Source organism: Lolium rigidum, chromosome 7, assembly GCF_022539505.1.
Source record: "Lolium rigidum isolate FL_2022 chromosome 7, APGP_CSIRO_Lrig_0.1, whole genome shotgun sequence".
Taxonomy (NCBI): domain Eukaryota; kingdom Viridiplantae; phylum Streptophyta; class Magnoliopsida; order Poales; family Poaceae; genus Lolium; species Lolium rigidum.
In genome coordinates this window covers 350,178,609-350,195,405 of record NC_061514.1, presented here as the reverse complement: position 1 = coordinate 350,195,405, position 16,797 = coordinate 350,178,609, and the positions used below count along the sequence as shown (strand labels likewise).

General features: G+C 46.8%; 1 protein-coding gene across 1 annotated transcript; it reads right to left on the bottom strand.

The window, feature by feature from the left end:
- Nucleotides 1-1,828: 1,828 nt before the first annotated feature.
- LOC124673610 (putative anthocyanidin reductase) lies at nt 1,829-14,897 on the bottom strand. Its single transcript, XM_047209658.1, has 6 exons — nt 14,774-14,897; nt 14,459-14,628; nt 9,381-9,593; nt 8,071-8,471; nt 7,841-7,956; nt 1,829-1,836 (listed from the first exon to the last, which is right to left on the bottom strand). The coding sequence occupies exons 1-6, from the start codon at nt 14,880-14,882 to the stop codon at nt 1,829-1,831; spliced, it is 1,017 nt and encodes a 338-aa protein (XP_047065614.1). The 5' UTR covers nt 14,883-14,897.
- Between the last annotated feature and the right edge of the window lie 1,900 nt (nt 14,898-16,797).

The window sequence follows — 16,797 nt, the reverse complement described above, 5'->3', positions numbered from 1 at the left end:
CACAACTCCTCTTTCGCGAGCTGGTTCAAAGACCAGATTGATGCCAATCCCCCACCAATGGCAAGCGACGTAGACAAAATGATATTGGCCTTGTCTTATGGGCCCGCCGCCAACCTCATGACTTATCAGAAATACGACATCAACGGTTACACATTCTCCACAGAGGAGAGAGACAAAAAAGCGACTATCAGAACTCGGGCGTGACGATGGAATCGTACATGGGTGAAGAGAAGAAAAGGTACTACGGAAGGATCGAGGAAATCTGGGAGCTCGACTACGTCGGGGAGAAGCTACCGATGTTTCGTGTCAGATGGGCTACGGACGTCACAAAAGAAGATGCGTATGTCACCACCATGCGACCGCCCCCAAATCCAAGACCAAGAACCCCACCGCGCAAAATGAGCCTTGGGTATTGGCTAAGCACGTCGAGCAATGCTTCTTCATAACCGACCCGTCAAGGCCCAGCCGTGTTGTCGTAAGGAGAGGAAAAAGGGCCCTCGTCGGAATGGATGGAGTTGCCGACGAGCAAGACTTCGACGGCCTCGTCGGAGACCCAATGATGGAAGAACCCGATGAAGACGATAGAACCTACACACTAAGAAGAAGAAGGACGACGCTACCTAGGTCAAGTGTTCCTCCGTACACAAGGAGTCGCGACGATACGGTGGGGTCACAAGGACCAAGCGGAAGGGACTTTGAAGTCATTTGTGTATTTATAATAATTATCTCTCGAACAACCATTATATTTGTCCTTAATTCATGTTTATCCTAAATTTATGTCATGGCTTTTTATTGGATATCACCAAAAAGACTTTGAATTAAAATCATCAATTTATGTCTCGCAATTTATCCTTCATTGGTTTATTTTATCGGATGTTGCCAAAGGACTTTACAATTTATCTAAATAACTAGAAACAATAAAAAAAGGTCTTAAGAAAAGGAAAAAAGGGTGGTTTATTCGGACCTGTGGGGATTCGAACCGCAGATGTGCCGGGGGGGAAGGAACGAAACCACTCTGGTAGTAGTCAGGTTTGTTAAATGACAGGGTTTGTTAAAAGAAATACTAGATGTCATTACCCCCGGCGAATGCATCATTTCCGCCCGCGGTAAGCCCATGGGTCCCACCTGTCATTGACCGAAACCTTACCGCCGGCGTTTCGCGCAAATCGCCGGGGATAACTCCTTCATGACTTAGCCATTTGGCCAAATCTGGCCAAATCCCAAATCGCGCCGCTCACTTCCCCCGCCGACGGAGCCCTCAATCGCGCCGCCCCCTCCTCCTCCCTCCCCCGCGGCTGCGACTGCCGCCGTCGTTGCCCCTGCCGCCGTCGTTGTTGCCCCCGCCGCCGTCGTTGCCCCCAATCCCCCACCGCCGCCGTTGCCCCAAATCCCCCACCGTCGCCGTTGCCCCAAATCCCCCACCGCCGCCGTCGCTGCCCCACCGCCGCCGTCGCTGCCCCCCCGCCGCCGTCGCTGCCCCTCAAGAGCTTCGGACAAGGACAACCCCGCCCGACAGCCTTCGTCCTTCACTCCTCGCCGAGCGCCCAGTGGTGAGTTAAAATCCCATCCCCGATTCAGCTTAAACCGAGCGTGCTCGATTGCTTGTTCGATCTCTGATCTCATTGCCCACGAATCGAAAAACGCCAGGGAAATTTGAAGTTGCATACTCGATATTCTTGTAAGCTTGGATCTTTAGCAAATCTTGGTTCATCCAGGTTCATTATGTACGTTGTATTGCAGGATGTGAAGTGATAACAATATTCTGAAATAATATCTAGGTGTTTGCTCTTCTCACATGTCAGATAGTTCATCATTAGTAATACTAGCCTTATTTAGCTGCAAAAAGTTGGTATGCAAATTGAACTTTCGTAATAGCCAGTTTACAATATTCAGGTGCATGTTTGTGCCTCATTTTACATTTTAGCTGAGTCATTTAAATACCTAATGTTGTGATTGGCAAGTTCTGTTGCAACTTGTTTTAGTAGTAGTATGTTGTTTGCGTACTTAGTCAATTACTTGCAAACCTGTTTTAGTAGTAGTATACTGTTTGCTTGCTGGTCAATTGCTTGCTTACAAACTGGTTGTGGTTGGGGTAGCAGGGAAATGTTCTGTCTATCTCAAGTTCTCAACTCTGAGTACTTCGATAATTAAGTATTGGCTCAGCATGTTTCAGACCAGATCAGCACTGGACTATGTAAGCACTAATGAACTGTCTAAAAAACACGGAACACATAGCTTTTGAAAATCGCTGCCATGCTGCACTCACGGTGTTCTATCAGTTGTATATATATATATATATGTGTGTGTGTCATGCTTGACTTTGAACCATAGCTGCACTCTGCTAGTGTCATTTAGAAACTGAACTGTTCCAGTTGATCTCAGCCCTGCATTAATTGATTAAAACAGGATTTGGTGCGCAAACCTTAAAAGAAAACAGTAGTGTTGGTCTCATGCATTGTTTAGGGTACAAGTGTTGGGTTTCCAGCTTAACTAATGCCTGGCCAAAAACAAAATAAAGCAGTGCTAACCAATCATCAGCGGCTTTGTTCGTGAGCACTTGCGTCACTGTGTGTTTAGAGAAATGGATTGATTTCTGTAGCCCCCATGTTGAATGCCTGACTGCCTGTTAATGCATCTTGAGCTTACAGCTCCTTTGAAGTTGTGTTTTATTTTGTCAACTTCAAAGGCCACAAGCTGACTCTTAGTTGCTTTGATGTGTTCTTTTCTGCCCATCCTGCAAAAGCACAGTATGTTGTGTGGTTACTGGCTGATTAGCTACTGTGGACTGCTGTTACTGTATGTAGTTTCCATCTGTGGTTGCTAAGAGTTACTTGTGGCCTTATGTAACAGCACATAAATTGTCTGAAGGTGCCCTGTTGGATATTAGTGATTCATGCTGAAGCACAGTATGTTGTGTGAAATGTGTCTGCAGGTACATTGAGTGCCAATGTTTCGCCGGAATGTCGATTAACTTCCGTTCCGGCGAATTTCTGGCACTCCGGCATGACCATTTTTTAGCAAAGGTCATGCCGAATTTTTTGTTGGTATAGTTTAATAAGATACCGCTTCATCTGCATGTGTATGCTGCCTAATGCTGTCACATCTACCTTTGTTAGCATGTTCCTAAAACACTACCTGTTTTCTTTCTTTGACTAATAGTAGTTCTAAATACATGGCAGAAGCACGTAGCTAGCCATGTCGTCTTCGTGCGACCCCAACGTAGACGTTGACGGGTCTTCTCAGCGGAAGTTGGATGAGCACTACAGGCTCATGGTCTCGGATCAGCTGGAGGAACTTCCAGGCAGCGATGACGAGTCCTCGGAGGAGGAGGATGCTGAGATGGACAACGATGGTGAGGATGAGAGGGGGGCTGCCGACGAGACCACCGACAGTGGCGTTGCCGGGGGTAGCTCGGATACTACTACCGAGGCCAAGAGGAAACGGAAGCAGCGGCGCCCAAACAGGGTCGGCACCACTCGCGACATAATCACCGCGGTGGACGCCAAGACCGGGATTCCTACTCAGCCCAAGCACGTGGCGAAGGGGTACGGCCTCCAACTGGGAGCAATCCTTTGGGACGTCGTCGACGTCAACGAGACGAAACTCCGAACCAAGAAGAAGCAGCATCTGCAGGCCCAACTCCTTGCGCGGCTGCACGCACGGTATGAGTTCCCCGTGGAATACAGGAACGAGGATACCAAGGATAACATCGTGAACAGACGAGCCCTCTCTAAGTTCTTCCAAGAACCTCAGCGGTTATAAAACCATGCTGAGGGGGATGCTTGGTGACAATGAGACTTGGGAAGAGATCCAGCCGCCACTTCCCGCGGATGACGCCGGAGCAAGTATAATAAATTCTTGGAAAACGAGGAGCTCGAGTACACCAAAAGACAATCGACCTGGGGAAGGAGCTGGCGGATAAGAACATCGGTCACCACAATCTCGGTTGCCGTGGCTTCGAAGGCAAGCAGCCGGTATGGGACAAGGAGGACCAGGCCTACATAAATGCTGGCCTCGAGCCCCCTTTTGCCAAGTACAAAGACCCACTCTTCGGGGCATATCTCAGGTCCCGATACCATCGAGAATTGGCTGGGAAACGTGTCACGAAACCTGATGTGGTGGTGGGAGTTGAGTTGGTCGCCGACGCGAAGGTGATGGCACTAGAGAAAGCAAGTGGTAAGCAATTTACCAGCCTTATTAATTTGATACTGCTCACCAAGTCCATTACATTCTAAAATTGTTCATGTTACTTCGGCAGCTTGGCGGAACAAGCAGCCGCCGAATCAGCTGGCTCCTCGTCCCGCACGTCGACCGGCAAAGTCCCGTGGGACACGCCTTTTATCGTGGGTCCGAACACCGTGAAGGCGCGGCCGCTTTGGACAAGCCCCACCGTGTCCCCGGCGCCGGAGGAGGTCGCAAGCTTGCCGACTATGGCTTGGACGTGCCCTCAAGCACTAGGGAGTCGCGGCAGGCGCAGAAGGACAGGGAGCACGAGGCTCTTCCGAAAAGGTGGCCGACCTGGAAACAACCATGGAGCAACGCGTCAGTGCCGAGGTTCAGCAACGAGTCAGTGCCGAGGTTCAGCAACGCGTCAGTGCCGAGGTTGCTACCAGGGTCGATGACGCGCTGGCCAACAGGGTCAATGAAATCATCCCTGATCTTGTGCTGTCGATGAAGAATTACTTCGACGCCGGCGGTAAGGGACCGATGCCGGTTATCAGCCTAGGCGCCACCAACTCGGACAACCGGCCTCCAACTAGACACGCTCAATGCACACCCAACTTGGTGACTCCACCCGCCGGCAATGTCGGCGCTACAGAGGATTCGCCGGACCTGGGGGGGCCCAGTACTAGCCCCTCGCTCACCCGCACGCCCGGCCTCGGTCCTTCAACGCGAGCCGAGCTCGACGCCCTCACGGTAATTAATTTAGTATCTCAAGCTCTACAAATTAGTTACTTTGTCGTCGCCCTCTCTCGACATACACATGTTTTCACAGGCGAACGCGACTCCTTGCACCTTGCTACCGAATGTGGACAACAAGTTGAAGGCTGTAGCGAGCGGCAAGTAGTCATCCTCGCCAACACAGCGGATTTTCCACCGCGTCGGGATGGATGATAGCTTGAGCCGGGTTCGCGTGAACCGGTCGTTACCGGGATGCCAAGACCTCCATCCTCCTTATCAACCCCCGGAAACGGAAACCCCGCTCACTCCGGGGACCTCAAGAATCACATCCTTCTATGGCCGAAAGCCCTAATTCGGCTGAACACCGCCTCAGGTTCGGAGGCAAGCTATGGCATGGTCACTCCTCAGGATGCAACGGATGCCCCGAGCCAAGCCAAGGTCCCAGCTCCAGCGACTGCTTTGACGGCAGGCAAAGGCAGGGCCAGTGCTCCACCGGCTTATGATCAATTTGAGCCCGATAGTCAGCCCGATAGTCCGCACGAGAGTCAGCACGACAAGGCGTTGGACATCGATCAAGCTCCCATTGATACGTTCATCGCCGAGCTCGACGCCGACGCGGTTTCTCCTTACAAGCCACCCGCCGGTCATATCCTAAAGAAGAAGTTGTTCCTTTCACAAGAAACGCCCGAGCAGGAGGACACTACCGCCTTCACCGCTCCGCCCAGAGTTGGGCTTACCCCGAGGACACTCCTTGGTGCGACCACGGAAGGTATGAAACAAAACGCCGCTCCGGCCAGTTGCAGTAAGAAGAAGGGCAGGAAGCGGAAGAAGTCGGGAGATGTTGCGGCAAGCAAGATAGTGGTTAATGACAAGTTGCCGACCCCGTGGAGGAAGTTGCATCACTTAGGCGAGCCGATGCTGCCGGCACACTATGTCAACAAGTTGACGCCGGATATGAGGAGCGTGCATGATGCTATTCTAACAAAGGAGAAGCTACTTCTTAAAGATAGAAATCCCTCGTACCCGATTTTGATCGCCAAGGTGCCCACTGGATTTGGCTTTGTCAACACATACCCTCGCGGACTTGATATTCATTCGGTACGAAGACATCTTCAGAGCTCTTGCACATGCAACAGCCTAGACCGAAGCTTGGTCCGCCTCATATCGCTCAGCATGGCGCACGATATCGCCATGGAGAACACAACGCACATCGCTATCATGGACCCCTACTACATGACTCCAACTGTCGCCCGCACCGAACAAGCGTTTCTCGCCAACTATATCAAGAATTTCTTGGTGTTAAACAAGGATAAGAGTTGCTTTGTCATACCATATTTCCGCGAGTAAGTATTTGGTTACTAAAGTACCCTATATTACATTCTTTCATGAATTTCCTTAATAGCTGAGTATGATGGTTTATTTCCATTTTGCGCAGTTTCAAGTATTGCACCCTCCTCCTCTTTTACCCGTATCATTCCGATGTCACTTATCTCGACTCCGGGCTTGATAAGGAGAAAGACTTCACCGACCTTAAGTCTACACTTGATAAAGCCCTCAGCGGCTTCATAGCTGAGGTTGGCGTCAACAAACTCAGGCATGAGAAGAAAGTTAAGGGTTGCCATGTGTGCAACCACATAACCAAGTTCCCCTGCCTAAAGCAATCGGCGGATGACAATGGGATGGAGGCATGGTTTGCCATCCTACGGATGAGGGCGGTTGTAAGGTCTCGTAACGATCTCTTGTTGCCATCTCGCTCTGCGGGGAAGTTCGTGAACATGGCGGACACCACCGATGAAAACGTGAGAGCCGACTTCCGTGCCATCCAGCGGACCATTTGCACAATACTCTGGAGGGATGTCATCATGAATGGTGGCTTGTTCAACTATGCCTCCGCACTTTCTAATTCCGAGATAGAAGGCCGATTAGAAGATGGATGTGACGACAGAACATTCAACACGCTCGAGGGCATCCGTCCCTTCCCGCCGAAGTAGACTTGAGTCAAAAACTTTTGTGTCCTGCAAATGTTAGTCATAAATTACATAAGTATTTTTTATGTTTGTTCTTTTGCACACCTATATGTTATATCTCTCTCTATGGATGTACTAACAACTTACATTTCTTTGTTGTGTGTTTGCATAGATGACGTACTATGTCGTCTACCACGGCAGGGTTCCCGGAGTCTACGAGGACTGGGAAGACTGTAGGAGGCAGGTCCACCGTTTCAGCGGCAACAGCTACAAGGGGTACACCACTTTGGAGGAGGCGGAAACTCGATACGCCAACTTTCGAGCGGGACAGAGGAGGGAGATGTGGAGGACCCCTTTCATCGTGATGATGCTTGCCGCTACCGCCTCTCTAGTTTACTATGTCATTGTTGTTTAGCTAGGTCGTCGACTGGACTTGTATGTATTTGTGTAATATGTGCTACTTCGAGTCGTGATGGTTGAACCATATGGTCGACACTTGTGTTATTGATGCATGCATGCATGTTATGGACATTTCGGGACTTTCTAATGATGTGTATCTTGCTAATGATGTGTATCTTGCTAATGATATGTATCTTGCTAATGATGTCTATTTTACTGTCATTCTGGTAATTGCCTGTATATTCTATGTATATGCTATGAATTCTGGTGTATATACTGTGAAATTCGAGTTTTTTTATTTTTTCTCCTGTTAATATTACCACTGGCGAAATTTTCTTGTATCCCTGGCGTTTTCCAAATCGCCAGCACTACGACCTGATACCCCCGGCGAAATGGGAAGACGCCGGCGGTAAGACTTACCCCCGGCGAATAGGGTAAAACGCCAGCGGTAAAGGCTCTTACCACCGGCGAATTGGAAGGCGCCGGCGATGAGGCATTACCACCGGCGAGGTGGTCGCCGGCGAATGCAAAAACGCCGGCGGTAAGGGTTTCTGGGGCGCCGGCGGTAGTACATTTCCTAGTAGTGAGGCTGCCATCTAGCACCTCCTCTGCCCCGTACTTATACTTGAACCCCAGCTCCACAAGCTTCTTTGTATTAGCTTGCACTCTCACTCCCTCTCCCACCACCCTAATCCACACGCAAAAAGTACATAGCACGTATTAATCACAACGCATCGAGATAACCAAATTCAAACATTCAGTTTTTTTTTGCGAATGACAAACATTCAGTTAAAGAACATACTCTTTGATCATCAGCTTGAGCTCCGGGTGCTTGCCAGCGTAGTGCTCCAGAATATCCTGCATGTTGGGGTACGCCGCGGCGCAGAGGTATCGGCCGCTGGCGATGTCCGTGAAGCGCTCCATGCAGAAAATGTGCGCCTCGCAGACGTCGTCGACATGAACCAGTGGCACGGAGCCGAGGAGGGACTGCAGGAACCTTAGGTTCTTGTGGTAAACCTCGACGCCGGTGAGAGGCGACAGCATGGTGTTCATGCTGTCAGGGGTGTAGGGCAGGATGGTGTCTCCTCCGACGAGGCCGCATAGCAGGACGACGACGTCGAATGACCTCGCCGTGGTGGATGAAGAGGAGTCGTTGTACTTGAGTAGCTCCTTGTCAGAGAGGGTCTTGGAGGATACATAAGCCTGCACGCGTGCAAGTCAACATGGCCACAATGATCGTTCAATATTCAGCTATTGCGTGGCTAGGGCTCTGATTCTTCAATCAATGTACTATACATACTTGGAAACTCCCACGGTCTTCGCGTTATAATTTTAGTCAAAATATATAAAGTTTGAAAATATATAAAAATATCAATAAACGCCTATTTGACTTTCAGGGTGCAGCAAAGTTATTTTGCACCCAACATATTTTTATGTTGTTACATTCGTAAAATTATGTTTTTATATCCAATCAATTACATTCATATTGACTCACAACAAAATGTCGATATAAAAACGCACCATATGAGTCATTACATTGTAAAAAACACCAAAAAATATGTATTGTACGTCGTATTTTTTACGTCACATAGACAAACAAAATTATGTCATGCCTATTTTTTATTATTTTCTACTCAACTTAAAAGTAAGGCAAAATTTACGTGACGTAAAATTATTTACGATTGCGAAGATACAGGGTGAGTGTATAATAACTATTCTCCATTCTGGGGGTCAAATAGCGCGACTCTATGACTATAATGCCAACTACATATAAGATAAAAATATTCTTTATAATGATTCTAATACAATAAAATTATTTTATATTATAGATTTTAAGATTTATTTTGTAAATATTTACTTAAAGTTTTACAAAGTTTGACATTGACTACGAAGTAATTGTGTACAGATGGAGTATGCACCAGTACATATAACACTATGCAACCCTTGAGATTTATTTACTCTGAGACTTGATTTATAATAATGCAGTAAAATATTATATGCATCAATTAAAGTAGAGGCCGAAGCTATGGTTTCACCTTTTGAAAAACAAAAGTACTAATAATGTTTTCATTTTTTCCAGAGCCTTGTCCAAGAATTAATGAAAACACTCACGTCCAAGAATTCGTTGCTGTGACCATAGGGAACAACAAGCGGCGTCCAGCAGGATTCGCTCATAAACTCTTTGTAGCCCTCGCCATCCTCCCTGAGCGGCGCCGAGGCCACGACAGAGCCTGTGTGGATGACACGCCTCACCGTTTTAGACCGTTCGCATTGTTCTAGGATAGCATGTGTCGCGTCCACGATTGCCTCCGTCGTGTCTTTGTACTGCGGAATCAACACAAAGATGAAAATAGATGGCATAGTCAGCTAGAGATAAATGTGCCGATTTTACTTCATTGCTAAGAAACGAAGTTGCAGCCAGGTCGTGATATGATGCACGGCAAAGATATAATGCATGGCAACGATGGAAGAGAGCGCACGGCAAAGAAAGTTGCATGTCGAAGGACCAACACAGCGCACGGCAAAGATAGACTGCACGGCAAAGTCCATTTACGTCGATGTGCACGCCTTTGCCTAGTGTTTTTACAAACGTACGGCAAAGCAAGTCTTTGTCTAGTGTTTTTAACAAACGCACCGCAAAGCAAGCCTTTGCCTAGTATAAGCGCACGATAAAGATGTAAAAACTGGATTTCTTCTCGGCTTAAAAGGCGTGGCGTGGTATAGTTATCAACAAACGAACACTTAGCCTAGTGGCAAGGTTGGATGCTTTCCCTACTTTGCATCCTAGGTTCAAAGACTTATTTTCCCGTAGTGAACATTGCTTAAAGCTCGCATGTGTAGAGAAATATGTTAGCGGGTTGGACAAGGTGTTTCTGTGCATATGCACCCTTCATTTGAAATGCATATTAAATATATTTACAAATGTTAAAATAATATAAATAAAAATGTCTCATGTATCCCATGACATGTTACATGCTCATAAAGCAAAAACCAATATGTTTCGTGCCCTCTGCAGAAAAGATACTTTTTTAGTGATAAAATAGTCTATTTCTCGAGACATTATTTATCTTTTTTATACAGGATATAAAAATTATCGGTTTTATGTAAAACTTTACGTGCACACATTGAACATGTCCCTCTACATGCTAATTTTTTTCCTAAATATTTTGAGTTTTTAAAATATATTTTATACATACCGGGTGCATATGTACACGGGATCAGTTTTGCTTTTCGTAGTGCGGTGGCCTATTTAGTCATATATATGATATGAAAAAAACTTTGCTCATCCATTTCACTCAAAGAAATGGAGCATATAAAAAATAGATGAATTTTTTCCTTTAGTTTGGGTTTCAAAGGGGAAACAAAGACCTTGCAGACCGCTCAAATCTATTTTTTACGTTTATAGGCACATAATGCACAAATGATAAGTGAAAGTGCATAAGTTGCATAAGTTGCATATTTATGACTGAACCTTAATTTTGCAACCTTTTTGTTTTAACCTTGATGTGATTATACGTTTTAGGGTTCATCTCTGTTTTGTTTTATTCCCACGAATCTCACACCTAGTTTCATAAGATTCCAATGTTTTTACAACACTCTGTTTTGGTGCGCATGCGGTCCTATTATGGTGGATCTTTTTCCGTGTTTCTTCGTTTTGAAATTGATAGAGGCCAGCTATCCATCTGTTCGTGATTAATCGGTCCAAGCAGAATGCACTTATCAATAGTGCCAGCCATTCAACGTGAAAGTATGAACTACCTCCATCTTAAAGCTTAAGGCTTATGTTCTTTTAAAAGTCAAATCAAATAAAATTTGACCAAAATTTTTGAAAAACCTTCAACAAATATATAGTAATACTTTGTAAATACCATATGAAAATATATTTCATTATATATCTAATAATATTAAATTCGTATTTTATATATTAATAATTATTAGTAAGAACTTAATCTAACTTAACATAGTTTAACTTTCTAAAAATAATATAATCCTTAATTTTTGCATGGAGGTAGTACAGACTAGCTAACTTGCCTCGTAACAACTCGGCCGATTTAATCAGAACCTCCGAGGTGTATAAGCTAAGAAGATCCATGAGAACTGAACTACGAAAATCCAAAGAGAAACGGACCATGTACGACCATGCACGCAGCACGCGGTTGATTCGGTGTGTAAGAGCATCAACGCTGTATTGAAAAAAATAACTAGTTTAGCGTGTGAGAGGTGTAAATTGATGCTTCACAGCTGCTGCAATCGGTACTATAAAGTGAAGCGCACTGCAAAAGTGTTATGTCGTGCACTATATCTACCGCGCTGGAAAAAACGCGGGATACAAATCGCGCGTAGAAAAAACTACCTAGTTTTACAGCTCCAAAACTTGGAGCTTCTATCGGAGGTGAACATGGTCTCACGCGTGATACATGGATGAAGTGCGCTGTAAAGTGTTTTTACAGCGCCAAAATTTAGCGCGATTGTTGGAGATGCTCAAGCAAAGCTCTTCGCTCGAGAAACCGACCGAACGACGGAGCTGCGCATTGAAGTGCAGTGGCGCTAGCAAATGCACGACAAAAGCTATGGGTGCTTTTGTTAACATGCATGGGTGAGAAAGATCTTTTTTCGTGGGAAACCGTACAGGAGCTAAAACAAGCCGCACAACACGGACCTTAAAGCACTCAAAAAGGGCATCGGGTCAGGCTCCACAGCTACGCCCGAATTGAGCATTTCCCTGGAGACATGCCCGTTGCAAACGAAAGCGTGTGAAGATTCCTTTAGATTTCAGTGCCAGGTTGTTGGCCCCTCACATGGTAGCCTCACATGCATGGAGGACGCAGCCACAACCAACAACCAGCCCAAAATATCTTCACAGCCCAAAAATTTCAGCTCAGGCCACCAAACGAAGTGGAAACTGTGTCTTTTGCACCGTTTCTAACAGGTCAGGCTCTACTGGGCCTAGAACGTGTGTTGTTTTGGACCCTGGCTGCATGAGAACGACAACCAAACACTATAGCTATCAAGCGTGCGCCGTCTTGTGGCGACGTCGATAGCCTCATCACTTGTCAGAGCATCTCCACCGGCGCTTCCCAAATAGGCGTCAGCAGGGACGTCGGCTGTATGGGGGGTGTCGGCACTACATCCTCTATTTGGGGATGATGTTCCCACACCGGCGCCCCCATACGGCGGTCCCCGAAACTTTTTTCCTTTTTACAATATTTTTGAAACAATATGTCAATCACATTTTATTCATACTATATTTAATTATTCATACAATCACAAAAATAGAAATTAAATTATTCATACAATCAAACAAATAGAAATTAAAGCATGTATTGTTGATGGCTCCTCTCCTAGCCCACAAATGCGCAGATAGATCCGCCTGAAGTTGAACATAAACACCTGCATCTCGGGTTTCATGATACATGTGAAGAGAAGCGACAAATTCTTGGGGTACATGCTCCACCTCAGTAAGAGGCCCTTGATAATCAAATGGTTGATCATCATGCACTGATTCGTCACGCTCGCTCTCAATGATCATGTTGTGCAAGATCACACAGGCGTTCATCACCTCCCACATCTGAGACTCAAACCAAGTGAGAGCAGGTACCTGACGACGACGAAATGTTGCTGAAGCACCTCAAAAGCACGCTTTAACATCCTTGCGAGCTGAGTCCTGGCATGTTGCAAAATAAGCATCCATCTTCGAAGCTGGAGACGGAATGGTCTTCACAAATGTAGCATATATTGGGTAGATACCATCAGCTAGATAGTACCCCTTGTTGTACGTGTGGCCGTTTACCTCAAAGTTCACGGCAGGAGCTTGTCCCTCAGCTAGCCTGAAAAACACATGAGCGCTGCAGCACGTTGATATCATTGTGTGTTCCTGCCGTGCCAAAAAGCATGCCAAATCCAGAGGTCATGGTCAGCCACCGCCTCTAGAATGACACTGCACTCACCAGTATGCCCCTTTAGATCCCCAGCCAAGAAAAAGGGCAATCCTTCCAGCCTCAGTGCATACAGTCAATGTTTCCGAGCATCCCAGGAACTCGTGCTACATTTTTTTCCAGGATCCGAGCTGTATTATCTACCCTTGGTGCTCTCAAATAGTCTTTAGCAAACACCGCTATGACGGCTCGGCAAAACTTGTAGAGAGTCTGTGAACATGTCGACTCCACCATCCATAGGTAGTCATTGGCTGCATCTAGAGGAGCACCTTATGCAAGACAGCGTATTGCAGCAGTGCACTTCTGAATTGAGGTGAAGCCCCACAAACCTATGCAGTCTTGATTGGGCATGAAGTAGTCATCGTACTCCCTGACGCCGTAAACAATCTTCATGAAGAGATCCTTGTTTATCCTAAACCGGCGCCAAAATTTCTTCGCAGAATGAGTGGCGTCGTTGGCGAAGTAGTCGGCGCCAAGCAGCATTGCGCTAGCTTGACGATGCCGGTTGATGTACCTCCTCTTGCCTGGCTTTGAGCCGCCGCGTCGAGGCACGACAAACAAAGGCTGGCGAACACGGATCAAACTCGTCAGAATCAGCTGTTGTTGTTGCCGCCGGAGAGCCTCAGCGTTCTGCTCCTCCATGAACAGCTGCAGCATCATCTCGTCGTCGAAGTCTATCGCGGCAATCCGACGAACACCTTGCGAGCGGAGCAGTTGTGCAGAGGTTGCGGCGAGCTCTGTTTCTAGCGAAACAGCGATCGCCGGTCAAGGGGGTGGCAGCCGTGTCGATGGACGGTGGTTCCTGGATAGGTGGCGGTGTCTATTGCAAGCAGGGGACGCGACGGCGACGGCAACGGAGACGGTGGAGATCTAGAGGGGTGGGAGTCTACTCGGACGTGGGTAGGAGATGGAGAAAGCGGTGCGTCTGGCTACCAGACGGAGCCTACACGTGTTTTCTGACGTTCCGCGAGGCGCCGACGCGCCCGATCCGCGCCTCTACGAAGAGGCCGGCACGGGGTTGCCGGCGTTTCTATTGGGCTCGAAAACTAGCCGGCGCTTTTTAGGCGCACTGGTGTGAGCTCAAAAACTACGCCGATCCTCAAAACGCTATCGAAGCCGCTACGGGGCGCGCCAGTGGAGATGCTCTCAGTGCATGTACTCAATGTCACAAGGCTAGGTAGCTAGACGCAACAAGTTGTTGCCAACAACCCGAGAGAAAATTTGATTCTTGGATTTTGGATCGACTGCTGGCACCTTTGAGCTGCCGGTGTTGTGCATCAGCGGGGTGGCGACGAGGAAGACGAAGTCGCAGCCCTGGATGGCTGGCTCGAAGGTGACGGCGTCGTAGATGTCCGCCTGGAACAGCGTCAGCCTCTCCACCGCGCCGGGCAGCCCCTTGAGCAGCGCCGTCTTCTTCTCGTCACCTGCAACCCGATCGAGGGCGCGTCCGGCCATGACTGAAAGTCAGGAAGGTCGAAGAAGGCACAGAGAAAATTCACCCAATCTATCGCTCGATCGATGGCGAGCTGTCTACGGTGGCATGCATGCGCGGAGAAATTTGACACATACCGATGTTCCGTATGGTCGCATGGACGGCGCAGCCTCTGTCGAGGAGCTTCCTGACGAGCCAGGAGCCGATGTAGCCGGCGGCTCCGGTGACGCACACCCTGCAGCTCATCTCTCCCCGCCGGTTCCTCAGTGGCCTCGGCGCGTCGCGCGCTGCCCCGATAGCTTTATATATGCGTACGGTGAACCACACCCAGCGGTGTAGCTTCGGGAAAATACTGGAGCACGTACGTGTCGATCTGTCAATCACCACTTATTAGCTTTTTTATAAAGAAAATATATTAATATCAAAAAATATCAATTAAACCTAGCTTCTACAACAATGCAACACCCTAGTAGCAGTTCGGATAAACAGTCAAAAAAAACTAAGAAATAAAAGTAGGGTCCCTCTAATGCTCAGCTAGCTGAGAGTTAAGCTAACTCTCAGTCAGCTGAGGTCACCCACGTTTGCGTACGGTATATGAACCTTGTTTCGTCTGGGCGTCGCGGTGCCACGTCCCACGTGCCAGGAAGCGCTCTAGGTGCTAAGCCACACGGTTATTTCCTTAGCGTCTCTCCCATCTCGTATGTGCACGTAAAAGCACTAGGCCATTATCTCTTGTCTAATGTTTAACTACTTTTTCCTCCTAAATTACGAGCCATCACAATCTAGAAAAAACTCACTTGCATCTTCATTTTTATACAAAATATCAGTTGCAAGCTTATTTACAAGTGAGAAAAATCGTAGTTATAATCTCACTTGCGACTAAAAAAAATCTAGTTAAAATATTTGTGTCAAAAAAATTCTAGCAAAACATTTGCAATTTTAAAAAAAAAGTTGCAACCCGAGTTGCAACTAGAAAAATCTCAGTTGCAACTCTAGTTGTAACTGGACAAAAATGTAAGTTGCAACCCTAGTTGCAACTGGAGAAAATGCCAGTTGCAATCCCACTTGCAACTAAAAGCTTGTCTGTTCCACATGAATTCTAACTAAGACTTTGTTCACTCGCGCATTATTTTTTAAACAAAAATAATCAATTGCAACTCTATTTGCAATTAGAAAAAATCAACTTCAGTTGTAAATTGATAAAAGCTAAGTTGCAACCTATTTGTAACTGAAAAAAAAAAATGCCAGTTGCAACTCCGTTTGCAACTAAGAAAAAATAACTGCATCCACCGTTAAATTTAAAAAATCTCACTTGCAACACTACTTGTAACTAAAAAAAATACTCAGTTACAATGGCACATGCAACTGAGATACTTTTATATTCAAAATTATAAAAATAAAACATTGAAAAAATTGAGTAACAAACCGCTCCTGTGCAGACTATTACTTTTCTTGATGTGAATTACAAACAGCAATTTCTTGAACGTCCACTAGACGAAGGAAAGGAAAAGCTAATTAAAGAGCACAAACACGCCTAGAGCCAAAACAAAAGAAATGCTAGCGAGTTGCGACAAGTCAATAGGCCTGTATGGATGTATATGATAGCCGCGTAGGTACACGGCGCGAGAGACACGCCAGCCGGCCGCGCGCGCAGCGTAACACGAATCTTGACCGGATTAAATCGAACGGTTAAAAAATTAACTGAGCTCTAAGCTAGATCTCAGCTAGCTGAGAATTAGCAATTCCGATAAAAGTATCGCTATTGTATCTCAGGCCTAACAACAGCAATACATCTACCGCCAAGACAACACCTGAAATACATACTCTGCAAAAGCGACGCCTTAAAAAAGGGAACAGTACACCAGCGCCGTCATCGCCCGATCAAAGATCTTAGATTTTCACCCTGAAGATAGTCCGCGATGTCAAAACAATGCCTCCAACAAAGTCATTGCCATGCACAACCAGTTAAGGGCCGACCTTGGGTTTTCACCCCGAAAGGTAGGAATCTGAACTTCACCGTGTTGTCGCTCCCACTTTCATACCATTGATACGAATCTCGAACACCAAGCAAGTTCCTCAACATCGCGGAGACTTGAATCTTCTTTAACTAATCCCTCAATCCCGCCTTCATGATATTCTCTCGCTTCGACTTCACCATGGG

What these genes read in the sequence shown, in the direction of transcription:
- LOC124673610 (XM_047209658.1), bottom strand. Translation starts at nt 14,882, where the DNA reads ATGAGCTGCAGGGTGTGCGTCACCGGAGCCGCCGGCTACATCGGCTCC. An exon ending in ACAGCAACGAATTCTTGGAC is followed by an intron (nt 8,472 to 9,380) that starts GTGAGTGTTTTC and finishes GCACGCGTGCAG; the next exon opens with GCTTATGTATCCTCCAAGAC. An exon ending in CTCAAGCTGATGATCAAAGA is followed by an intron (nt 7,957 to 8,070) that starts GTATGTTCTTTA and finishes CGTGTGGATTAG; the next exon opens with GGTGGTGGGAGAGGGAGTGA.